The sequence below is a fragment of the Lichenostomus cassidix genome, chromosome 14 (assembly GCF_008360975.1).
Source record: "Lichenostomus cassidix isolate B80296 chromosome 14, HeHo_3.0, whole genome shotgun sequence".
Lineage (NCBI taxonomy): Eukaryota > Metazoa > Chordata > Aves > Passeriformes > Meliphagidae > Lichenostomus > Lichenostomus cassidix.
In genome coordinates, this window is record NC_139495.1 from 892,655 (window position 1) to 918,904 (window position 26,250).

The window sequence follows — 26,250 nt, forward strand, 5'->3', positions numbered from 1 at the left end:
GTGAGGCGGGGCCGGAAGCGGCGGGCAGAGCCGGGCGGGCGGCGCTCGGGGAGGCGGCCGTGGTGGCAGCGGCGGGGCCGGGGGCGGCCGGGGCAGCAGCGGCGGGGCCCGGGGCAGCCCGGGACAGCGGCCGCCGCCATGAAGAAGCAGTTCAACCGCATGAAGCAGCTCGCCAACCAGACCGTGGGCAGGTGGGCGGCGGGCCGGGAAGGGAAGGGGCGCGGGGAAGGCGCGGGGGCTCCGCTCGGCTCGGCAGTGTCGGGCCGCTCGGGGGGCGATGGCTCGGTGGCCCCGCGGGAAGGGAAGGAAGCGGCGGTGCTCGGGCTGGAGGCGCTCGGGGTTCGGTGCGGCCGCTGCTCCCCTGGCCTGCCCGGTCTGAGCGCTGGGCTCGGCTCGGCTCGGCTCGGCTCGGCTCGGCTCGGCTCGGCTCGGCTCGGCTCGGCGCGGCTCGGCTCGGCGGTGCCCAGCTCCTCCATCTCCAGGTGCCCAGCTCCCCGCAGGCCAGCTGCATCGGCCGCTTCCTGTCTGCCCTGGCGGCTTTCGGTTCCCTTCTGCCGCCGTTAATATCGGGGGATTTGCTCTGTTTCTCGCTTCTCTCACATATCAGAACACTTCACAGAGTGTCTTCTCCTGGTCTGCATTTGCCTCCCCAGGACTTAATTTTAACCAAACCACCAGCAGCCCTGGAGGTACAATTTCCACCTGTCCGTTTCCAGCTGTCAGCCAGGGAAGGTTTTGAGCTGGGCTCTGTGTAACAAATCTGTGCCCAGCCGGGGCAGTGGCCTGCAGCAGCAGCAGCTGTCCCCGAGTTAACATGCAAATGTCACCACATCGCTTCTCGAGCAGAAGTCAGTATTTTCCCGCAGATACTTCCTTCTGCTTTTGGTGAAGACTCAATCTGAAAATCAGTTCCTGTATTGAGAGTATGAATTGAAAGTCTGTGCTGATACTGAAAGTATCAAGTTATTATCCGAGTTGATGTTTTGGTGGCCTCCTTTCCAATAACTCCCTCACTGGGGTGTTTATTTTCCTTGGAGCCTAGGGCAGGTGTGTCAGCTAATAAAGCCCAAGGAGGAGATTTTTAATAGGTTTGTTTTGCTATTAAAGACCAAACAACTTCCCAACCAACCCTCTCCTCTCGTTCCCATTTCATATGAATTAATGGATTTTTCTGTGTTGTCAGAGGGATTTTTGGCATTCCCTGTTTGCATGTCTCAGCCCCACAGCTCCAAATCCCGAGCGGAATTTGGAGTAATCCGGGTTGTACTGAGTGGGATAAACAGCTTGGGGTGCTTTGTGCTTCCAGCGGCAAATCCCAGTGTGGAGCAGTGTTTGGAGGTGGGTGGGGAGGCTGGCAGTGACCTTTGGCCGGGCAGGTGAGGGCTCTGGGGTGCTGGGTGTGGTGTCTGGGCAGCCTCTTGTCACACAGCCGTGCTCTTGTCACACACCTGTGCCAGCAGTCTGGGCTGCCCTGCAGCCTGGCCATGCACAGGGTGAGGGTTCTCATTCCATTGGGATGCAGACACCGCTGTCACTGGTTTTCATTAAAAACTATTTAAATGACACAGGGTCATTTGTTTTCATACATTTGATATGTGACAGGTTTAACGGTGAACTCCTTCATTAGTTTTTTGTGCTGAGACAGAATGAGGAGACAAGTGCTGCATCAGGAGGATCCTTCTGGGTGTGTGAATGCTTGGAGAGGTGACAGCTCAGTGTTTCAAGGACCTTGGGGGACCTGCAGGGCAATGAGCTGCTCCCCGGGAGGAGCAGCATCCCGAGGAGTTTGGGATCTGTGCCGAGGGGTCACATCCCCGTGGGTGATCCCTGACTGGCTGCTGTGTTTCCTGGTGCTGTGTTCAGAAGGGTTGGCTCCTCCTGCTCGGCTTTTCCATCCCTCCTGGGGTGTGCAGAGCAGCCACGTTACCCTGAGGTCAGCACGCCCAGCCTTGTCAGCCACGCGTCTGCACGTGGGCTTGGTGCCCTAATGAAGGCAGGGGGGACACTGTCCTCCTTCCAGCCAGCTTCCAAGGGTGCCATCCTTGGCCTTGGACCCCAAATATCAGACCTGGCATCAGGGAAGTAAGACCTTAATGCAGAAAATAAGAAAAGATGGGTAAGAGCTCCATCAAAGCCGAGGAGTTGCATTTCTGAGAAGCCTGTGAGTCCGTGGATAGAATTATATGGAGTTATGAAATACATGTAGGAAACTAATTAAAGAGGGGATTAGCTCAGTGGAACAGGATTCCACAATAATTAATAGATGTGTTAAATATTTTGCAGCAATTATCTCGTGGATGTTCTTGGCTGCCTTAAGTGTTCAATCTGCTGCTGAGGACTTAATATTTTCTATATTGGACAGATTTGTTGTCAGTGCTGCTGAGGGGAAGCACTGGGAAACTGTTTAGGTTTCCCACAAGCTGTGGGAAATCCAAACAGTGAAATAGCAGAGCCTGGGCCAGGTGGCTGAGACACAGCCTGTCACTGGAGGTGGCATCACTACGTTCTCAGGGCAGTCCTAGCTGCAGGAGTGACCTGGGAGTCCCACTGTGTGTTGGTGCTCATGACATCATGAATGCTCTCACAGCCAGTCAGGGCAATTCCCAAAAAGCAGGGCTGGGACTTGCAGGTGAGCAGAGGCAGGGTTTGCTGGAAATCATTAGTTCCTCCTGAGCTGAATTAATGCGTTGCCATCAAGTGGCATCTTGCCCACAACAGGCACAGGGCTGATCACCCAGAGGAGTGAGCTCAGAGCTCACTTTATCTTGAGCTGCAGCCTGAATCCAGCTGCAAACAGCTGGAAAGTTTTAGTTAGGCTTAAAAAAATTAGCTGGGAAGGGAGTGGAGAAAAAAGGAATAACATGAGTTCAGAGCTTCATGAATTTCAGGTGGTCTGTGGTTCCTTAGAGACCACGTGCTGGGATTGCTTTTAATGGGATTTCTGTCCTAATTCCTCTAAACCTTCATCTCTTTGGAGGCCCAGAGCTCCTATCCACTGGGAGCAGTTGTGTGTGCTTGGCCTGGGCACAGAGCCCTGGGAACTGGGAGCTGTGGGCTGCTTTAGGACTGCTGTCTCACAGATTTGGAGAGGTGAGGTTGTACCTTCTCTTGGGATGCTTCCTGAGCAGATCCTCACTCCAGCACAGCACCTGAGCATTAGGCTCAGAAATTTAAATTGTATTATGTTTGATGTCAGCAAGGTAATTCTTCACGTATCTACATGTGCTTGTCTCAGTTTCCATACCTTTTATAAATTACAAAGAAGACAGATTTGATTAGAAGCTTGGGAATATTCTCCATTATAGCTGCAGTCACCTCTAATGAAAATAAACGTTCAGAGCTATTGTCATCAAAGCTTTGCCCTGATACACTAATAAGCATTTGAACTACATAGCTGAGTAATTTCCATGAGGAATGAGCCCATGGAGAGGTTTGCATCGTGCTGTTTGCTTCCAGAGCTCAGGTTGGTAATTAATGACATCTCAGGCTGTGACAATCTCCACGAGTTGGGCTGCTGGCCTCTGGGGACCAAATGCTGCTGCTGCTGTTGCCATCAGGTTCTTTCTTCATCCTTGAGGTGCAATCCTGAGTGCCATTCTGGTTCAGAATGATCCCAGACAACTGCTGGGGAGGTTTGGGTCTGGTGAAGTCATCCAAGCTCAGACAGGTGGATTTTCTTTCTGCCTTTGCTGGGAGAGATACTCGATCTGCCCTGAGGCTCTGGCAGTAATTTAAACCAGGGACAGGCAGCTCTGACTAATTAGAAATCTGGAAGGGCCAACCAAGTGCCTCAGAAGGCTCTGGTTTGAAGCAAGAGGCTGACTTACTTCTGTGCTCGTTTCCCACTGCTCAAATACAACTCCTTGTGTACAAATAGGTTTTTCCAGGCCTGCACTCATGGCATTGCTGTGACTCACGGGCAGTTTTGGAACATGGCTTTTAATAGCTCGTGTCCTGCATTAAAGTTACTGTGCTGAACTATATTTAGTGCTTCTTCAAGCCGCTTGGCAATGTGCAAATCTTGAGTTGGAACCAGAGTTGTAACATAATTATTACATTAAAGCAAGTTATGTTAAAATGCCTGTGACTGAAATATTGTACAAGGAGGAGCTGCCTGCATTTATTTGTACATGGAAAACCTGCTGGAAAGCAATAATTTCTAGTAATACTTCTTCATGGAAAGTGTAGATGGTCCAAATTTTTCCTTTTTTTTTTTTTTCCTGCTAAAGCATTACCCATTGATTCTTGTCTTTCCCAGAATTGTTCTGTGTGTTATTACTTAAGGAAGGTATCTCTGCTTCTTCATGTTGTGTTGATAGTACTTTGAAATCTGCTTTTTCAAGTTACCAGGGTGGTAAAACAAAAGTGCACCCATCTTAATACTTCCATCAATATAACATTAACCCTACAGTGCCATTTATATCAAAGAATTTCCTCTTCAGTGTTTTTCGGGTTCTTGTGTGGGTGAAAAAAATTGAGTATGACCCCAGTGTTTGAAAATCTCTGGCTCACCCAAACATCCTTTAATAGAAGTTAAATCTGCTAAGAGTTATTTACTTGCACTGCTTGTTGTGTTCGGCAGAGATATTTGAAAAAGTGGTGAACAGAGAGTTGAATATTTCATATTTACAGGGAGTTTGCAGGTTGGCATTCGTCTCCATCAGAGTGCTCATGAAAAGAAAAATCTCATTGCAGTGTTTATAATCGTTATCTCAAGCATTTCCTGTTTATCTCCAAATGCAGTTCCAGGTCTCTAATTAGGAAATTGCATTAGATCTTTCTGGATGGCAGAATGCAATGATGGGTTTAAGGAGGCTGAGTGGATTGAATTAGGGGGATGTGTGCTGCTGAGCAGGGCAAGAATTTGGGGCTGCAGGGCAGGCAGTGTGGGAATGCCAGAGCAGTGGGGAATGACAGCCCAGGGATCATTATCTGAATAAATATCTGGGGAGTGGGGCTGTTGGGCAGGAGCTGCCTGGGCTGAAGGGAGCTGCAGAATATTCCTCAGCTGGCTACTTCCATGCTGCTGGGGGCTCTGCACAAAACTTGGCACAGTGGGAGTGGGAAAGGAGCTCAGCTAGCCCAGCAGCACTGCTCAGCCCTGGCAGGACCAACAAAGTCTCTGCTATCCGTGCATTTATCTGTTTCCTGCACCCTTTGGGGACCTCTGACACAATGTAATGGCTTGTGCAGCTTGGGAGTTGGATTTTTCTACCAGGACAAACTTCCAATTATAGAAAAACAGGCAGCTGTTGTGTGTTCAGCTTGGGGCTGCTGCTTGTGGTGAGATTTGGCCCTGGTGGAGGGTTTGGGACTGTATTGTCACAGTCAGGAACCCCAGATCACAGAATTCCAGAAATGTGTGGATAGAAGTTGGGTCTAAGCTGTGGTCTAGATTGAATTTTGTGAGCATGTCTGTTAATCCCATTGATTAATGGAATTCCCTTCAGAGCAGAATGCTGAAGCCAAAGGAAAAATCACCTGAATTTACTGAAGGTGAGAACTTTGTAGAGTTTCTTCCACTGTTCTGTCTCAGTGGAGAATTTGGGAGCTGGGCAGACCTGTGAGGCCAAACTCTGTGAGCTGCTGGATTGCTGTGCTGGAGCCCCTGGCAGCACCAGAGCTTCTGGCTGTGAACAGGAAAGAAAACAATGTATTCTGGCCTGATTTTGGTGTTTCCTTTAGGTTTTGCAAAGGCAATCAGTTTATCAGGATCTCTTAATTCCTCATGGGCCAAGATGATCTCATGTTTAAAGTCCAGGTCATTAAGAATGCTGAAGATTGGGAACTTAAGAAATTACATTGTATTTTGAAGAAATGCCTTTCTCTGCAGAACTCATGCTCTTACAAGGGCAGCAGCAGCTTTTAAATCAATGAGTAAATCGTTGCTCAGCCCTCCATTTAAAAGCCTCATGGCTTGTGATCTCCTTCCAGACCACATGAAACCTGGGAATGCCTCGCCTGGGCTGCTCTGCCTTGCCCACATCCAGGAGAGGTGACGTGGGCAGGGTGTGATGCCCAGGGATGCTGTGGGTGGCATTTCCCACGTGTGTCCTCACAGCTCTGAGCCAGGGCTGGCTTTGTGTGTGGTGATCTTCCCAGGATCCCTCCTTACACTGCCATTCCCCCTCAGCCTGGCAGTCCAGGCACTTTTAAACAATCTCTCCCCATATTTCTTGTCAGTTCCTGCAGGTACTGGAAGGCCACAGTTAGGTCACCTCGAAGATTCTTTTTTCCCCAGAGAAAACTAAACAACAAACTAAATTTTGTTGACTTGAATAATAAAATGTTGTGAATTCCAGTATGGAACCAGCTAAAGCCTGTTGGTCAGAATCAAAAAGTAGCTATATAACTTTGTGTCTGTCAGGTGCTGAGTGGGCAGTGTGTAAAATACTTGAGATTTTTGTTGCAGAAAAAGAAATGAAAAGATTCCAAACTGGGAGATTTGGGTAATATTAATTGCTTTCTTGCATGCATGTCCTCTTCTCCCTTGGCTGTGTTGGAGCTGCTGCTTGATGAACCAGATGAGAGGACTGATAAAATATTCCCAGTGCAGACACAGATAAAATATTCCCAATCCAGACACAGATAAAATATTCCCAACCCAGACACACACGGTGGGATCAGCTCTGGCTGCTCATCTTGGGCTTCCTATCCTGCCAGGGCTCAGGACTGTGGGAGGATAAAGGGAGCCTCTGTCTCGAGAAAGCCTGGTCCTGCATTGCCTTAAACTGAGGAATGAGGAGTTCTCTTTCTGTGCAGGTGATTCTCAGGTGGTTTTGAAGTGATTCTCAGGTGGTTTTGAGGTGCAGCCAGCAGGAAGGGCAGTGCCAAAGCTGGCTGCTGTGCTCGTGTCACAGCATGTAACCAGAGCCTGAGTCACCATTCCCTGCCAGGGCAAACACCCAGGGAAGAGTAGGAAGGGATATTGTCCATAAGGGGTTAGGTGCACCCAGGGTGGAGGTTTTGGATCTGACATAACAGCAGGATAGGGAGGTAAAAATACATCTGAAGCTGCTGCAGTGGCAGTGGCTCAGCTGAAGGCACAGAAAGTGCCTTTTTTCATCCTGATATTTATTCATATGAACAGAGTAATCCCCATCTAGGCATGGATGACTCCTTGATTCTGACTTGAGCTGATGTTGGCTCTTCAGAGGGAATAATTTTAATATCAAGTTATGCCCAGAGTCAAAATCTTGAAATAGTAATGATTTGATCTGTTCAAATAGCAAGAAGTGATGTAACAGTCTGTTTGAGCCTGATGCTGTAATGGGATACACTTGGAATTGATGGAAGCAAATGTATTTCTTAGACACTTGCATGGTATTTTTAGGTTATGATAATGGATCTGTGGCCAGAGCTCCTTGTTAGGGGTCATTGTATTAGCAATAATAAAATGCCAAATAACAGGATCTTTTTAGGACAGGGTTAAATGAAAAGTGGCTTCATGTGTTGGAAATGTTTTCTAATATTCTGCACAGTTTCCAGAAAGAAAAGAATTGTAACTTAAATGAAGCAGTTCCATTTTTTTTTGATGTTTTAGGAGAACCTCCAGCCCATGGTGTTGGGCTTTGTCTAAGGCAGCACTTGGCACTCTGATCTGAAACTGGGAGTTTGATTAAACACCAGTTAAACTGGGTAAGGAAGTCTGATTTTGGTAATTCAGACCCAGATACCTTCACAGCAGTTGGTGGGGACATACCAAGTGATTTTAAGATTTCTGTACTAGATCCCTCATTTTTCAGGCTGTCTTACTGTTGTAGATACCAGTCTTGAAGGCTCAGTTTGATCCTCAGTTCCTTCCAACCCAAACCATTCTGTGCTTCTGGTTAAAATTGATTCCTTAGGAACCAAACAGCCTTAGAACCTTGGAATTTGGAGTTGCTATTCCATGGCTGACAGGATACTTGTGCAACTCCTCCTTGGCTGGTGCTGCTTCTCACCAGGAAACAGCTCCTCCAAGCCAGCCAGCTGGGTGAGGTCACAAGTGCTCCTCTCCGAGGTGGAGCCTCTTTTCCTTGACAGGGATTGTTGTCTGGTGGAGTTAATTGCGTGTCAGAGTGACAGGGACATCCTGGAGTGAGTGCAGGGAGTGAATCAAAGAGGCACTGAGGTGCAGAGTGGCCAGCTGGGCTTTGGGTCAGCAGGATCTGGGAAGGGTTTGTCCTTCTGTCTTGCAAGTTGTCCTCTGCTCCAGCTTGCTGCACTGAAATCTTTGTGTGCATAACCTCACTGGTTTCTCAAGATCCCAAAGGTGCTTCCAGAGTGAAATTTAGAATTAATTAAAGGATAAGTGGTAGCTTGTTCAGCTGAGTATTGCACAGACGAGGCAGGTCACTGGTGAGAGCTGTTAATGCTGTTGTACACACAGGAAACACACATCCTCCCTGTTTAAAGCTAAGAAGGCTACTTTAGCCAGTGACAGGAAAATTAATTTCAAAGATGGGCACTTCTTTAGAACATAAATTGTGCTGCAGGCAGGCTGGACAGTCACAGCTGATACATGACTGTAGAAAGTACAGCAGTTAGTCAAGTGCAGCTTTTTCACATTCAAATATCAAGCAATTGTTAGGAAACATCAATCCACAGCTTAAAAGTTCTATTATCTATAGGAAATGGACCTAGAAAACTGATATTCTCAGAGCAATCAATGTGTGAGCTGAGCTTGCAGCTTGTGTTTGGGTTGAGCGTTGAGCTGCTCTGCCCTGCTCTGCCGCAGTGATTTCACACGCAGATTAAGTGTTCTGAGCTGCTGGGTTTTGTAGGAACGGAACAGCAGGATACAGTAATCCTGCTTTTGTACCAGCAGGTCCAGGCGTGTGCTGAAGTGCACATCCTAAACCTCGGTTAGCACCAGGCTCCTCTTTCCTTCTCAGAAATGCAGGGATTGAGTGAACTTTCAGTTTCGTGCTGGAAGAGCAGAGAAGCCTCTTGGCAGGGTGGGAATGGCTCAGCTCGGCGTGGGGACAGGTTGGTGTGCCCTGTGTGTGTGCTGGGTGTGCTCTGGGTGTGCTCTGTGTCCAAGCAACATGAAAACAGGAGCTGTGTCCAGCGCTGGCATCCCGGGCATGGGCTGAGTGCTGGGATGCACACAGCCTGGCCTCCTGGTGCTGAAACGTAATCAAGGGCTCAGCCATTAATTGTTAATCAGAGCCACGCTCAGGAAATCAGCGCAAGGGCTCTCTTGTGAAATCGTGGGCAGAGGGAATAATCCCTGGTTTGTTAGCAGCTGGTTTGATGTAACTTTCAGGTCCCTGAATTAGGCTTTTTTGCTGTTATTTCAAAGTTTCCAGCTCCCTTTTGCAGCCTGACTTTCTATTCCTGCTTCATTGTTCTGCCTTTTCTGCATTTCCTTGTTTTGCTTCTTGTGTTGATTCGGTTTGGTTCCTTCTCCAATGCTTTCTCTTGCCAGTTTTGTGAATCCCCAAACTTAAAATAGATCAGGCTGGGCAATACATTAAAGAAGAGCAGTGTTACCTTTGGCGAAATGATCATTTCTGGACTGAAGCTGTTTGACACTTGTGCAGGGCTAAAGTCATTGAATCCTGGAATGGTTTGGGTTGGAAGGACCTTAAAGTTCATCTTGTTCCACCCCCTGCCATGGCAGGGACACCTTCCACCGTCCCAGGGTGCTCCAGGCCCTGTCCAGCCTGGCCTTGGACACTGCCAGGGATCCAGGGGCAGCCACAGCTTCTCTGGGCACCCTGTGCCAGGGCCTGCCCACCCTCATGGGGAAGAAGTTTTAATTTTAATATCTAACCTAAACCTACTCACTGTCAATGTGAAGCCATTCCCCCTTGTCCCGTCAAAGTTGAAAAAAAGCAACCAAATATGCAAAAACGCCCAGGGTTTTTTTCAGCATTTCAGTGTATTTTGTTCATTCCTCTAGTGCATATTTTTCCTATTCAGACATGTCTGTTCTGTAAAAAGTTGTCTGTGGAAAAGGCAGTGCTGCTTCTCGGAGTCCTTTCCAGCAATTGACAGTGCAAGACTTCTGGCAAAAGAAATCATAAAGCTTAAAAATGTCTTGAGTTGGTGGTAATCCACTAGTCTTGTGACCAGAGTGGAAAGCAAGGTCCTGTTTGCAAGTTCAGGAGATGTTGGAGGGTGTTTGGGTAGCGTTTTTTTAATTCCCTTTTCCCATGTGGAGGAGTTTTCATGCCAGCAGGTGGTTTGGCAAGGGCACTGCACTCGCTTCACTCTGCAAGCTGCCAAAGCCCCATGGAGGGAATCCCTGAGCCCTCAGCTGCTGCCTGGGCTCTGCTCACACCCAGTTCTGATCCAGAGCTGCCCTTCCATCTGTTCCCAGCCCTCTGTGCTCTCACCTGCGGCCTCTGAGTGGAAGATGCCTTTTCTCCCAGCCAGGTGGGTGTTGAGCCAGGCAGTCCTTGGGTGCTGACAGTGGGGATGCTCCTGCCGGGCAGGGACATGGAGCAGGAGGAGGAAGGACACAGCCACCTCTGTCAGCAGCTCTGCCAGCTGATGTCACCTCGTGGGAATGAAATGCTGGCCCCAGGGTGCAGTTTCAGGATCAGTTCAAGCTGATCTTAAGTAGCTGCTGTTGCTCAAAGGGACAGATTTCCCTGTGCTGGTGACACCTGCAGCCCTGGGGTGGCCAAGGAGGGGACCAAGGCAACTGGGAACCAGTTTCTTTTCTTGGACATGATCCCAGCCTGAGCTGCTGCTGCTGCAGGGAGGGCTGTAAGGACCAACACCTGACGTTTGGGGAATGGGGAGTGTTTCAGGCAGGGCTGCTGGAAGGAGAGAGGGTGTAGGGAATCAAACTCTTGCTCTGTGCCGTGGGGATGACCAGAGCTGGCACAGCCCTGGCACAGCCCTGGAGTGCCCAGTGAGCAGCCCTGGCCAGGTGCCAACCCCAGGGTGCTGCAGGGTCATTTCTTGCCCCTGGTGCTCAGGTTGAATTTCACCTGGAGCTGCTGCTGTGGCCTGAGTGCTGCCGGAGCACAAAGCACAGGAATTCCTGTTCTGCAGCACCTACTGTTGTGTTGGCATGCAGGGCTTGTAAAGCTACACCTGACATTCAGGAATAACAATTCAGGAATTATTTAGGTTGCTTTCTGCTTGACTGTGTCTTATAGCAGAACTGTACCTAGCTAATTTTAGATAAAATTATCCTGTATTAGTAAGAGGTTTTGCTTGCTTGCTTGGGAAGGAAATACATTGTGTGACAATAAACTTTTAAATGTAAACAAATACCTGGCAGTTAAATATTAAAAGCAGTTATTTACCAAGATATAGTGGGGAGGGTGTTTGTATACTTTTTAAAAATAAATTATGTTAATAAACTGACATGTTTGGAAAGCTCAAGTTCTGTAGTAAAGTGTAGCATGAGATGTAGATTGTAGTACTTAAGGGGAAAAAAGCAAAGCATAGGAAATAGGTTATGATTTTATAAGCTACTTTAAAAAGTTTGTCTCAGGTTCCTTGGGGTGTTTTGGTCAGGAATTTGACAGCTTTTTACTTTGACAGTCCTTTTACACAGGACTTTTTACTTTAGGCAACAGAACATGAGACCACTGCTGGATTTCACCTTGCCTGGATTTTAGCAGTTAGCATGTTAATCCCCTGCAGCAGCACTTTGCCTTTCCTTCAGAAGCTATTCATAGTTTCACAAATCAAAGGCACTTTTTAAAAGAAGCCACTTTGTTTTATGTGCCTGACAGAGGTTTGGGGTTTTTCAAAGTCAAAAAGAACATGGGGAAAGTTTTAATAGCTGTAACTTGGTCCCTGGTATGAAATAGCAGGTCAGCAGTGAGTATTTGATTTGCTGGGATAGTAATTGGAATTACAGTAGTTAACTGGAAGTAGTTAATTGTAAATTTTTATTTGTACCCAGAAGTTTACAAGCTGTTGGACTCATCAGACTGCTCACCAAAACACTTCCTCCCTCAAGCAAAACTGCTTTAAATGGCCTTCTACTTTTAAACCACAATTTTATTTTTGCCTATAGAAAGTTCAGCTGAAATTCCTCTCAAATTTGCAGTGCTGTGGCTCAAAATGATCTACCCACCTTCATCACAGACTGGAGCCAACAGTGCTTTTGTTGAACTGCACCACATTTGGTGGAATTCTCAAGATCTAATATTAAAACCACTCAGGATGTGTTTTACAAGGAGGAGCTGTGCAGGGCCCTGCTGCAGTGCCTGTCCCTCCAAGAGTGGCCCGAAAATAGGATTTGGCTTGAGCTGTGCTTGTTCTCCAGAGCTAAATTTACTGCCTGGCTCCGGAGATGAGCCTTGGATCCATTTCACCAGCACAGGAATTTCAATCCCCTCATGTGAAGAGCCTGTCATGGGTTTCCCTGCACTGCACAGGAACACTCTGCTCTCCTTCCAAGATGATTATCTCCCTGCAGCCTCTCATTAGAGCAGCAGCTCCTGCTCCACAGCCACGGCTGAGGTGGAGCAGATCAAAGCTGAGCTTTCCGAGTGGGAGACACAGAGTGATGGGAGAACTCTGAAGATAATGAAGGAGGAAGGCAAAGCAGCAGAAATATTTCTTTATCCACTCGTTGAGGCCTGAATTGTAGTTGTGCAGCTCTGAGGTGTTGGAGTCACTGCAATATTTTGGAGGTGATGCTCTGTTTCTAAAGCACTTGTAAAGGGCTGGAAGCACAGCAGTTGCAGCTGGTGGGTGAGTTCCAAAACAGCAGCCCTTGGTGTGATTTCTGAGTCACTGAAGCATCCGTGGTCACCAGCTGTACAGTGAAACTAATTTTAACACTTGTACAAAAGCTTACATTGTTAATTTGAATGAAAAATGAGGATAGGAGGCAAGCTGAATGTCATACTGATGACTGGTTGTGTGTGGTGTTCCCTACATGCTAATACTGAAGGTGAATGGTGACTGTCACCTGACAGACTCCTCTGAGTTATTTTGGAACATTTGAAACCCACTTCAGAACATTGATGCTTACCTTGAGTCGTGCTGGTTTCCTCTCCAAAATCAGCCCAAGGTCAAACAGGGAGGAGTGAGCTGGTGGTCCTGGAGCACCTTGGAGTTGTATTTTCTGTGGTTTGTCTTGGTGAGTGTTAGAAAAGCAAACCTTTTTGAAGGGAAATTATCATCTAATTCTGGATTCCTTGTTTTGGAGCAGAGCTGGTGATTCTTTCATTTTTCCTGGCAGCAAGTCCTGCCTATTGTATGTGGAAAGCAGGCAGGATGTGCTGCCAGCCTGCCAAGGTGCTCAGTGTTACCTCACCGGCGAGCTGAGCTGGTTACTCCTGGTAACAAACACAGCCTTTGTTTGAGGAAAAAACACCCAGCAGGGAAGGCTGGCTTGAATTCTGTCTCCAGTTCGGGCTGGGTGTCTCCTTGCTTCCACTGAAAGCTTTCCAGGGTTCAGGATTGTGGACTTGTCACTGCCCTGCCATGGCATCACCTCTGCCAGGTCCCCACCCAGCTGCTGGCTGAGTCAGGGCTTTGTTTCCACGGTGACATTTCAACTGAGTCACTTGTTCTGCTGGCAATGGCCATGTTGTTATGGCTCTTGTGTCAGGTTTGCTCTCATTCCTTCCTGGTCAGCCTTTCAGGAGTGTGCATTTCACAGGATCGTGGAATGGTTTGGGTTGGAAGAGACCTTCCAGCCTGTCTGATTCCACCCCCTGCCATGGCAGGGACAATCCCACCATCCCAGTCTGTTCCAGCCCTGTCCAGCCTGGCTTGGACACTGCCAGGGATCCAGGGGCAGCCACAGCTTCTCTGGGCACCCTGTGCCAGGGCCTGCCCACTCTCCCAGGAAGCAATTTCTTCCCAATATCCCATCTAGCCCTGCCCTCTGCCATTCCCCCCTGTCCTGGCTCTACAGGCCCTTTTAAAAAGTCTCTTGCAGTGGTTCTGTAGCTCTGACCTGCCTTGGAGGTCAGCCCTGCTGCAGGACTGATGCCCCAGTGATGGGCAGGAGCAGGGAGATCTCAGATACTGTTTGGATGAAGCTTTATTTGTTTTAAATCTCCAGTGCAGGTTTAATAGACCCTCTTTTATACATGGAAATGAAAATTCTTTCCTGATGGAAGATAAACACTTTTATCTCAGGAATTCCCATCTGCTATATCCAGATGTACAGAGAAGACTTCTGGCCTGGAAGTGTGAAGGAGTTGCACAATGACCAAGGGAGGGGATCAGTTTTTAACCTGTGGGGTGGGAGCTGTTCTGCCCACCCTGCTCTGAGCTGCAGCAGAGCCCCATGGCTGGGCTGGGCTTCAGGATAGGTCACAAAGAAGGGGAAAAGTAAAAGGAATTAAAAGGAATTATAGCATAAAACACCCTGAGAGGAGATCAGCTGGGGGCACATGGAATACATTTTTAAAATGTCACAGCAAGCTAAAGTATTGTAATTAACATGTCGAGAATAAAAAGATACAGTCTTTTCCTTGTAAAACCAATTGGTTTCTTGCTTGGACCGAGTTAAGGCCATGCCACCCCCAAGTAGGAAATGGCACCAGTTCCATATCCTATTTCATGCTAAGTGCTGTAATTTGCTGTCTTGAAAAGAAAATTTCCTGGAAGAAAGAACAATTTTGTTAAAAATGTGTCCTGGGATCACAAAGGGCAAGGCTGGCTGTGCCTGGGGTTTTGGCTGAACCTGCCAGCTGGGCTGTGCTTGGAGCCTGCCCTGCCCTGTGCTGCCTCTTCCCACCCTGGAGCTGTCAGGGAGGCTGTTTGTCCAAAGGGTGAACTGGGGGAGTTGATTTGGCTGAAGAGCAACTGTTTCTGTCAAATTATTCCAGTTCCTGTATCTGAGCTGAACCAGGGGTTGTATCCATGCAGGAGAGGGACAGAGCAGACAGGAGGAGCTGCACAGTGGGCAGGACATTGTGCTAACTGTGTGAAAGCACTGGTTTCATGGAATTCAGTCCTTTTATCCCCTTTTTTCATTAAGAGGATTATTACAGCCATAACAAATGCTTGTTCAGTTTTGTTTCTGCAGTCTTTAAAATGCACTGCTGACTTGAGCCCTCGGTACCAGTGATTCATGTCGAGGTTCTGGTGCTGTAGCAGAGAAACTTCAGTTCTCAGAAGCTCTTTCCCCGGGGAGCAGCTCTGTTCTGCTCCAGTGGAGCACTGCCAGGCTGGCAGATGTTTTGGATTTGGGCAGCTGCAGTTCCCTGTGCTGGTGCTGTGATAGTTGGGGTGCCAACCCTGCACCCCAATCCAAATTGCCAGGCTGCTGCTCATCCCATCTGCCAGCACCGCCTCTGGCATTGCCACCTCTGTCACCAGCAGTGTCAGGAGGCTCTGGGATGGGCAGATCCCTGTTTCCCTGCAGCTCCTGCCCTCCCTGGGCACAGGGACAGCTCTGCATGACCATCCTGTGGTGGGAGCCCCGGGAGGGGCTGGGCAGGGCATGCTTTCCCCATTAGTAATGGCGTGGAGGAACCTCGTTTTGCAACCCAGCCTGAGCTGTTTGGCCCGAGCAGAGCTGAGCTCTGGCAGTGTAAACAGCCCTGCTGCTGCAGCCTGGCCTGCAGGGGCTCAGCTTGGGCTGGGCTGTGCTCAGGGTGTCCCTGGGGAAAGGAGCTCCAGGGCACATCTCCAGCCTGGTGGGCAGTGAGCAGCACTGCTGGGCTTGGGAAAGCCCTTGGGAACACTCAGGTGTTCAGCTCTTGATTCCAGAAGGATTTCTTCATTGGTTCAATTAGATAAAGATGCAAATGAGCCCTTAAAATGAGCCCTTAGTTATTGAAAGAAGTTGAGCAGTGAAAAAGAAAATCAGTTCTTTTTGAGAAGTTTGCTGATTCTCTTATTGGCTGGCAGAAGGAATTAGCAGCTTGAATGTAAACCCTAAACTGGTCATACCTGTAATTCCAGGGGAGACAGGGGTTAATTCCAAAGGAGCCAGGTCCCTTTGATGGTTTGTTGCTGTCCTCTGTGCAGAGAGAAGATGGGCTGTGCTGCTATCACAGGCTTGTGTTTTCTCTTTCATGGTTGTGATCACCGAAAACAACATTATTTAGTGGCTCTTTCTTGGCTTCCTTATTAAAGGTGGAATGTGGGCCTGCAGGAAGGGTGAGGTCTTCCCTCGCTGCATTTCCGAACCTGACCTCATCAGCAGGGGCTGTTCCCAATCTGCCTGGCCTGGCCAGCTCTCCTGCTGCCACCAGGGCTGGGGACAGCATCCCCCGTGGGAGATCCAGGTTGTGCAGCTGGGGTTTGGATCCTGGAGAAACCAGCTCCGTGTACTTAAATAAATAAGTACAATTATTTTGCACTTCACATAATGATCCATAGCAGGGGGATAACCAGATTTATCTGGGAACAAACTTCTGCTAACACAGTACTGAGCTATTATTGCTTTTCACTCCAATGGGTAGAATATCCTAGGAAAAAGGAAGGGAAGGAGAAATCAAACTTTTTATTAATCTAGAGTTGTATGGAAGCTCTATTGTGATATTTGTGGGGGTTTGAATTAATGTTGGCTAAAGCAGGGTGGATTTTGCAGGGTTAAAAATACATATAAATAAGATTAAATATAAATAATTGCTAACAGGATGTAATTTCTATCAGACAAAATATTTCTGTTTGGGTGGGAGAAAAACTTATCAATCTTGTCTGTGTTTTCCTGAACAAATAAATATTCCGGTGCTGTCAGAGTATCTCAGCTGCTTTTGTCTGAGTCTGACAGAGGTTTGGAGCTTTTACTTTATTCTGGCATTTAATTATTAAACACCTTATGGTTCACAACTAGTTCAAGCAGATAATGTGCAGTGAAATTGAAGTCAAATAAATGCTTTAAAAACACCAACCCAAAGCTGAAGGAATCTTGTCCTTGGAGGCTTTTGGCACATTCAGCTGCTGAGGGCTGATGAGGAACATGAGCTTTCCTTGCCTGCCCAGGTTTGCAGTGGGTTGTTAAACAGATTGCAGGGTCTGATAAAGCCTGGAGTAGCCAAGGGACTCTGGCAGCAGCAGGGGAAACTCTCTGAACAGGAAAAGAGTGTCCTGGAGTCCCTCCAAGTGCTCCACGGTGTGGATGTGTAGTAGTGGTGAGCAGCAGAGGGAGAGCTCAGGGTGAGCTGGATTTATCTTTGTTTTATAGGCCTGGCAAAGGGAGGATGGAGCACTGTTAGAGCCAATGAGCCAACAACAGATCAACTTGTGTCAACAGTTAACAGCTCCAAGTTTGTGTAAACTGGGATGGCAGAAGGTGTGGAAGTGTGTGTGTAAAGACAGGAGTGTGTCTGTAGCAACTGCTGCATTTTGTCTGGCAGTGTGGGGAAGCTGCAGAGGTTTCCTATTGAAGAAGACTTTCCTGGGAATGCTATCAATTTCTGAGGAGCTTTCCAAGTACCAGATCCTCTCTATTGTTTTAGTATGATGGAATAGGATAGTAGAGCATTCAGCAGGATGAGGTGATGGGAGGTTTCTGGTGAGAGCTCTGTGTGTGTGAGGTTGAGGGAAGCTTCAGGCTGCCAGTCCCCCTGCTTCTGATGGATAAAGCTCTGCAGTGCTCCAGTATAAAAAGGTGAAAAGCTTGCTCCTCGTGGGTTTATATTCCTTTATATTCAGGTGCATCGATTCCAGTTTGCTTTGGATTATTCTACATGCAGTTGGAATAATCTCACTGATTATTCAGTGACTCTCTTCCACTGAGAGCTTGGTGCCATGGGTTTGTGCTGCAGGCTGGGCACTGCAGGGATGTCAGGCTTTCCCAAACTCCCTGGGACATGCTGAACGTGGGGCTGTTTGCAGCAGTGGCAGTAATGGGATTATAGCTTGGAACTGAGCAGGTTTTGTCAGAATTGTTGAGGCAATCTTTGACCCTGAATATGCCAATTGTCTGACAATGGTCTTTTTCTTCCCTTAGGGCTGAGAAAACAGAGGTACTCAGTGAAGACCTGTTGCAGGTATTGTATATTTTTGGTATGTTTTTTGTGAAGTGTGAGCCTTCTGAGGTTTGTGGAATGCCTAACGTGGGGAAAAAATACTGCATATTTCAGGGATGGAACCCTGGATGTCTTTGACCTTCCAGCACATGAAAAAACAGGAATTCTACATTTTGAGTAGAGAAACTCAGTTACTTCTGTTTCTGAATCCAATCACGTGGCTTGGTGAAGGAGTGAAGGAGGAACCATTTTTGCTTTTAATGAGATGAAAAGGCCTGAAAAGCCCAGGAAGCACTGGTGCTGCTGGCTTGCCAGTCTGTCTGAGGAGGATGGAGAAACCCTGGCTGGACACAGGTGGTTTCTGTCTTCACTGCCTTCTCCTGAGCAGCTCACCTGGGCCTTAAGAGAAGTGGCACAAAAATCATTCCAACTGCTCACAGATAAAGAATGGCAATTTTTTCCTTGAAGTCTGTTTTTGCTGTGAGTAAGTGTACAAATGTATCCCAGTGTTCAGCTGTGATATTTGTTCTCAGGTTTGTCACGCTGACATCCATTTGTTTGCTGACTTGTCATCTTTGTGCAAATTTATCATCTCATCAACCATGACTTCCATGGTGGAATTTAAATTGCAACTGTCACATTAGCAAGGGTGACTGATTCCATGGAGCAAACTTGTCTGCAGATTTGTCCTACATAGTTGTCTTCCTCTGCCTTCTTTATGAAAGGCTTGTAAAAAGAACACAGATTGGCCAGGGAAGTCAGGCTGGCTGCTCCTGGCACCTCGAGTGAGGTGGTAATTTCTGATTAATTGCAAAGCATCTCAGCCTGCTCATGGAACAGGGAAGTCAGGCAGATGATGGAAGTGCTTCTGGTTCAGAGCCCCTCTTTTTCAGGGGATTGCTTTATTTAAACTAAAAATACCTTCCCAGTTTGACAACACTAATCTTAATTTCTGATAAGAAGTGCAGCACAATGACACAAAGGATGTTAAACACCTTGCTAGCCTGGGAGGACCCATCTGGATTCTTGCTTAGCTGCAGAATAGTAACAAGAAGTGAAAGCCAAAAGCTCTGCTGCTTGTTGCCAAAAAAATTTTGCAAGCAAGGCTTTCCCAGGCCCTGAGCAGCCTGGCTACACCCAAGTGGAAGAATTTACTCACTTGTTTGTTTGCTCTTGGGGGCTCATGGAGGGGCAGGAGGCTCTTATCTAACCCCAGAGCTTGGAAACGTGGTGCTGCTCGCTTCACAAACATGGCTCACAGTTGGGCTTTTTTATATTTAGCTCAGGCTTTGCCACAGGATTGTTACAGCTCTTTTTTTTGTTCTGTTTTCTGAAGGGTTGTGCTCCATTTCAAGTGTCTGTTCAATGTGTTTCATGTGAAGACAAGGGATATAATTCAGTACTGCAAAGGCCTTTACAATAGCCCTGCTTTCTGGCACGGCCCTGTGGCAGATAATAAAGCAATTGTGTGATGTTCTGTGCTCTGGGGATGCCCTGAGGGGACAGACAGCGTGGCCTGTGGGTCACTCTGTCACTTCAGGGGTGGCTTGAAGGAGATTAATGTCCTTTGTGGTTCTCCTGACATCTTTGCACTAAAGGGAGATCAGAGAGGAGAGGGTGCTGCTGTGGAGTTTTGGGGTCATGTTCCTCCTATCAATCATCTGCCCTGGGATCTGCAAGTCAGGGTTGCAGTTTCTGTAGGGAATGTGTTGCTCCAGAGCCTTTCTGAAAAATGTGAGCCACTGTCCAGGGCTGTGTGGTCTGCTGGGGTGTGACAGGTGATCACATCCACTGTGTTCTGGTGGGAGAAAACCCTGTGCTCAGTATGGAGAAGTTGTGACTATGTGACCTTGCAGAAATGAATTCTTTTGTAACAAGAGGATGGCTTAGAATTGAGGGTGGGGAGGACCCTGGATGTGTCCAAGGCCAGGTTGGACAGGGCTTGGATCACCCTGGGACAGTGGAAGGTGCCATGGCAGGGGTGGATTAGCTGACCTGTAAAATCCCTTCCAGCCCAAACCATTCCAGGATTTCATTTTGAAGGTAACACAAAAGAAGTGAATAATCTTAGCTGCAGCAATGGACCACAAACAATGCCTGCTTGTTCATGTATTTCCATATGGGCTTTTTCCACCCAGACTTAATTTTGGGTTTGTTGCTCTATCCTCTGCAGATAAAATGCAGAACCTTGTGCTTTCAGAGCAATCCCTGGGCAGTTTCTCAGCACCTTACTCTACCCTAATAGATTTTTACTGAGCTTTTTGAGCACTTCAACTTGGGCTCATTTTGCCCTCCTGAAAATACAATAAAAGTGATTTTAGATCTGTATCAAAAACTGGAATCTGTTCAGATTATTTCTAAAGATGAAATGTGCTTTTTTTTTTTCCCCTGCTTTTTAAATAGAATCCATTCCAAAGGGCCTCCTGTTATTCTTGGTGAGTCATCAAAATGCAGATAAACAGCATTCTTTGGGTGCTGTGCACAGAGAGCTCAGTGCCATGAGCAGTTCTGTCCCACTGCTCATCACTCTTGTTTGCTTTTTCTGTTCTTTGGAATAAAATAGTCTAAATTCCTTCCTTAAAATCCCTTAAAAGAACAGTTTATCATGTATATATTTGTCCTGTTTGCAGGCTGTGTATTAAGCCATGTTTGAATTAGATGGTGATAAACAGAACTCTTGTTTGTGCTTTGACTCCTATTTTTTTAATTCCATATTCCATTTGAATCCCAGTAGTCTTTCTCCCTGAAAATGTTGTTTTGCTCAGCATGTGGGATCTTTGTGTTTAACAGTCAGGGAAGGACACGCAGGAGGAGCTTGGAGTACAGGTTTGTACAGTGGGAAGGAGCTGTCAGATGAGTCTTCAGCAGCTACTTTACAAGGTCACAGTGAAAATGACAAGTTTTCCCACAGTTTTCTCCCTAAATTAGTGTCTTAGATACCTGCATGTGCCACTCATCTCAGATGGCAAGTGTCACCCGAGTTCCCTTGTGCTGAGATGCCAAGCAGGGCAATGTTTTCTCCCTTTGCCACTCTCCAGTGCTCTGACTAAATTTCTGTGCCACTGAGGAAAAAACCAATTTCCATCTCTCCCCAGGCATTTCTGCTGTCAGGCACTTCTGCTAAGCAGCTGCACTTCTTGTAAGCTGGAGAATTTGAGAAATCTGCAACCCAGGGCTAAGTGTGGTCCAGGGGGAAGGTTTTCTGCTGAGGCCAGGGAAATAACTTCTGGTTTTTGTGTTGTTTTCCCTTCCTCCCCTCTGCGCCGGGGCCGAGCAGATCGAGAGGCGTCTGGATGCTGTGAGGTCCGTGTGCCACCTGGCCCAGAAGAGACTGATTGCCTGTTTGCAGGGCCAGCATGGCACAGACCCTGACAAGAGACATGTGAGTACAGCTGCCTGTGCCCTGGGCTCCCACCCTGCTGCCAAGGGGGGCACAGCTCTGCCAGAGCAGCTCCTGTGTTGGCATTGCCCACCCAGCACCATGGGCACTGCCCACCCAGCACCATGGGCACTGCCCACCCAGCACCATCAGCATTGCCCACCCAGCACCATGGGCATTGCCCACCCAGCACCATGGGCACTGCCCACCCAGCACCATCAGCATTGCCCACCCAACACACCCAACACCATCAGCATTGCCCACCCAGCACCATGGGCACTGCCCACCCAGCACCATCAGCACTGTCAGGACACTTCTTGTCCCTGCAATCCCAGCCAGGAGGGGAAGATATCTGCAGCTCTGACCCATCTCCTCACATCTAGGGTTGCCCTCAGGCACTGACACCTCCAGTTGGCTGGAAATGGTTTTCTGTACTCATTTGATCTCTGCCCCTCCTTAGCAAAGCCCATAGGTGGGTTTTCTTAAAGCATCAGAACCAGAAATAATTCACATTTTCTCCTTTTATTGAGTAACAGAGACCTGAGAGCGAGGGCACCCAGGACCTCTGGGAGAGAGAGGTGACAAGCTGGTTGCTTAAATCTCAGCTTAAAGCTGTTTATCTCTCCTTGGCAGTAGTTGAGGTGCTCTCTGGGCCAGTCACTCCAGCTAAAACTGAGAAGAAAGTGCTTTTCAGAGTATCTGAGAACAGCAGTCTTGGGGCTTAAAACTTTCTGTGACTTGGCATTTTCTTCAAGTCCAAGAATGAGCTTCATGGGGGTAATAGAAACCATATGGAAGAGGAGAAAAACCTTAGAGATGTACTGGGGAAGCTGGAAAGAGTGAGCAGCACTAAGCTAAGCACTGTTCCTTCTGCTCCATAGAAAAAACTTCCTCTGACAGCTCTGGCTCAAAATATGCAAGAAGGATCCATCCAGCTGAGTGATGAAACTCTGCTGGGGTAAGTGTTTGCCTTTTTTTCTGACTTGCAGTCTGACATCTTATTGCCTGCAGGGCTCTAATTAAAGCCTCTGGGTGTACAAAGGCTGGTTTCAATCTAATAAAACTCAATATTTATAGGTTCTTTCTCTATTCCAAAGGGAGAAACAGTGAGTAAGCAGTTTTTCTGGAATGATTTGGGGACAAGTTTTAGGCTGAATTGCATTCCAGAAGATTCTGATTCTCTGCTTTCATAAAAGCTTTTAAAGTGACTTTTCTCTTTGTGGATTAGTAGAATTATCGTCTCCATTTGAAGCATAAAATGTTAGATATTCTACAATTAAACTGCATTTCTATTATATTATAAACTGTGTTCTGCAGGCTTGAATTGATGGCTTAAATGTCAATTTGCATTTATGGCTTCTAGTTTAAAGTAGTCCCAATTTATCTGTCCTGCCAAAGTGGTTATTTGCAATTTACAGGAAAGTGGCTGAAACAAATGAACCTGCATGTGTTGAATTCCTAGAGTAAGTGGGTTTTGTCCTTGCTGGTGGGAATTCTGATGGAGTCAGTGTGGACTGACCTTAGAAACCTTTGAGAACATATTCCTGAGCCACTGCAGGAGATTTAAACCTGGATAAAAAACTTAGGGAATAGGAGGTTTCCTTATAAAATAAAGGGCAAGTTGTGGGTTTGGAGCCTGAAACTGCTGTGGATGGGATTGCTGGGCATTAGGGTGTTAAGACTTTCACATTAAAGGGGCTTAGGAGAAAATGAAATACTGCATTGAGCAATTTTTCCTGCATCTGGTGAGATGGAGGGATGGGCTTGGAAATAAATCCTGACTTCTCTGCCCTGAGGGCTGGCATAATCACCTGGGTGTTTGAAAGCCTCCAAAAGTGTTGTCATGGCTCAGGAATTCAGCAGACAAAGGTTTAATAACCCCACTTGCCTATCCCAGGTTTCTCCAAGACAGCACAGAGCAGTTGGGTTTAGGCCATGAAGAGATATTTTGCTTTTCACAGCACAAAGCTTTCCAAAGCTCTGCTCTGCTTTGAATCCTTTTTCCTTAGTCAGTGTTAACTCCCATGACACTTTCCCTGCAATTCTTACAGGAAAATGCTGGATACCTGTGGGGATGCAGAGAATAAGCTGGCAATGGAGCTGTCCCAGCATGAAGTACAGATTGAAAGAGAAGTTATAGACCCACTGTGCCTGCTGACAGAGGTGAGCCAGCTCAGCCTGAGAGGAGAAGCACATCTGGATTGATGCATAAACTGAGCAAAACGGGTTTGTCTCAGTGCTGCTGTCAAAAAACTGCTTTAAGGAGCCCTGTGTTAGTGGTGGAAAGTGGATATGAAGCCTGTAACATGTAGTTTATTGCAATGCACAATTTAAAATTCAATGTAAGCCCTTAATTCTCTTTTCAGACAGAGATCCCAAACATTCAGAAGCAGAGGAAGCAGCTTGCAAAGCTGGTGCTGGACTGGGATTCTGCAAGGGGAAGGTAGGAGAGAATTGTAGTCACTGAGTGCTTTTCTATTCTGTGCTTTTTTATTTCTATTTTTTTGTGAACTCCTTGTTGGCATCTCATGGTACCTGCTCTGATCTGGTACTTGCTACTGAAATGCTGCTGTGAGCAGGTCATAGGTGAAAAAAGACAAATTTGCATTTAAGTTACACCAGAAAAGGACCCATGGCTGCTAGATCCAAACAGAGTCAAGATTTTGGAGCTCTTACATGCCTGTGTATAATTGAAAAAATGTTGGAAGCTCATTTACTCATCTTTTTTCCAGTGCTCAACTTAAATAATGAATCCCTGAAGTTCTCAGCTTAAATAAAGAGCAGGAACCTCATTCAAATCACACCAAGTGCTTTTACAGCCCTGTATGGAACCTTTTTACTGGGAGAGTCCTGGGTTGTTCATCTCACTCTTGAATGCCATTAAATGGTTTTAAACTGCCAGGAGCATTGGTGGAGCCATTTCCAGCATGTGCACACCCATGTTACAGACTGTGGCAGATGCAGGGTTCCTTGTGATTTTTATAGTTGGTGGATTATGTCAGCATGCCATGAATGGTGTGTTTTGAACCTTTTAGTTCTGTTGGAAAACTTCTGGAACTGTGGGGTTTGTTTCCTGGTGAAAGAAACCAATTCCAAGGGAGCCATAAATGCACATTCTGGTTGAATATTGATTTTCACCAAATGAAACTTTTCTTCCCCCAGATACAACCAAGCCCACAAGACTTCAGGAACAAATTTCCAAGTGCATCCTTCAAAAATAGAATCTCTTAAAGAAGAAATGGATGAAGCTGGAAATAAAGTAGAGCAGTGCAAGGTAAGGACAGGATGAGTGTCCTTCCACACCTCCCATGGAATTGCCCAACTGTGCAGCTGCAAATCATGTGGCTGTGACACTGCCTAGGGGTATTTTAGTGCCAGCTGATCTCTGAATTGCTTTAGCTCAATGAGGAACTCCATCCAGGCTTTTTCTAAGTTGGGTATTTGGCATTATTTTCAGTTTCAGTCTGACACAGCCATGAATGAATGTTCAGGGTGTCTGGGTGCTCCAAGCTGTGGAGCAGCTGAGCAGCAGGAGGCACCTGGAGGAAATTTGGGACATGCCAGGACCATGCTGACTGTCACAGCTCTGAGCAGCTCACATTCATTTTCACTTCTCAACAGCAAATACCCCATTGAGTACTGAGAACTGAAACCATTTTTATTAGTGCTTGTCTTTGAGTGCTATAAATAACTGGATTGAATGGCAATGTGTCCTTGACTGAAGGGGGCAACTGCTTTGCTGTATGAACCAGAGTTAAGATGTAAAATTCATTTTGCTTGAAGAACACACAGAGCAGAGCAGGTGCATTCCAGCTTCTTAGTTTGAACTTCCCACAGGCAAAATAAACTCAATAAATCTGCTTTTCTCTACCATTTGAAATGAGTAAATCTGCTCTCCTGGTTTGCATCTTTCCCAAAGGATCAGCTGGCTGCAGACATGTACAGCTTCGTGTCCAAGGAGGGGGAATATGCTCGCTGCTTTGTGATGGTGAGTGTGGGCAGTGGGACTCTGCTGCAGCACAGCTGGGCACAGACACTCAGTTCTCAGAGATGACATTTTGTGTGCTAAACCTTTAGTCTTATGTGCTCGTCAGAAGCTAATGCTCTTTTTGTTTTTAAAATGTGGCTTCTGTTCTCAGTTATTAGAAGCACAAGCAGATTACCATAGAAAAGCATTAGCAGTCATAGAAAAGGTCCTACCCGAAATTCAAGCCCATCAAGGTAAAGTAACCTGTGCTCTGGCTGATGCTTCTCCTTGCCTGTGCCACCTATGCACAATATTCTCCTCCTCTATCCTGATTCTCTTGCATGCAGACTGATTTAATAAGGCCATTTTGATCTGCTTAACAATTTTACATTCCCAAGCATAATTCCATCTTCGTGTGCTCTGGAGTTCTCCAGCCATGTTTAACACACTAATAAAATATTCAGGGTCTCTCTGATACCCAGGAGGGTAAAGGAAGGGTTTTTCTATTTGCTTACTTGTTTTCCTTCTGCCCTTTTGCTGAGTCACATCTGGCTTTTTAGGCCAATGAAAGTGTTGTTGTTGCGGTTTGGTTCTTGAGTGATTACAGGTGATTATCAGGAAATCTCCATGTATTTTAAGGAGTTTGGTTTTGGGTTTTTTTCCCCTCATTTTGTGCAGTCCTCTTTCCCAGTGTGCATTGCCCTCTGGACAATGGAGAGTTGGGTTTTTGTGTTGGTTATCAGCAGTTGGAATAAGTGAATTGTGCAGCTTCATTTCTTCCCTAAGAAGAGCTGGAACTGCTGCTGAGCTTCCACTGTCAGTGGGACCTCAAGGTGTAGCACTGATGGTTGGGGATGAAGATGCACTGTGTGTTTTGGAAACTATTTTCCAAAATATTGGCTCTACTGTCCCTGAATCTTTGGAGAAACAGGTGAAGAGAGTGCAAGGAAAAACAGAATCTGTGCTGAGCAAGGCTCAGGTATCTTCAGCTGTGGGTCACATGCAGGTTGTAAAAGATGAGCTACTTCAATACATAAATAAATAGGATTTTTGTGGGA

The 26,250-nt window shown here is 46.9% G+C and overlaps 1 protein-coding gene across 12 annotated transcripts in view; it reads left to right on the forward strand.

Moving 5' to 3' along the window:
- Positions 1-37: 37 nt before the first annotated feature.
- The window catches only part of ARHGAP17 (Rho GTPase activating protein 17), a 40,052-nt gene continuing 13,839 nt past the window's right edge, over positions 38-26,250 (forward strand). For 11 of the 12 annotated variants that reach the window (XM_085074277.1, XM_085074281.1, XM_085074280.1 and 8 more), the window contains exons 1-9: positions 38-191; positions 17,828-17,867; positions 21,124-21,228; positions 22,107-22,183; positions 23,277-23,388; positions 23,592-23,668; positions 24,388-24,499; positions 25,145-25,213; positions 25,365-25,446. In XM_085074277.1, the coding sequence (XP_084930403.1) occupies positions 139-191; positions 17,828-17,867; positions 21,124-21,228; positions 22,107-22,183; positions 23,277-23,388; positions 23,592-23,668; positions 24,388-24,499; positions 25,145-25,213; positions 25,365-25,446 (727 nt within the window). In that variant the 5' untranslated portion in view covers positions 38-138. The remainder of the gene's footprint in view (positions 192-17,827; positions 17,868-21,123; positions 21,229-22,106; positions 22,184-23,276; positions 23,389-23,591; positions 23,669-24,387; positions 24,500-25,144; positions 25,214-25,364; positions 25,447-26,250) is intronic. The other variant, XM_085074286.1, reaches the window with a different exon arrangement.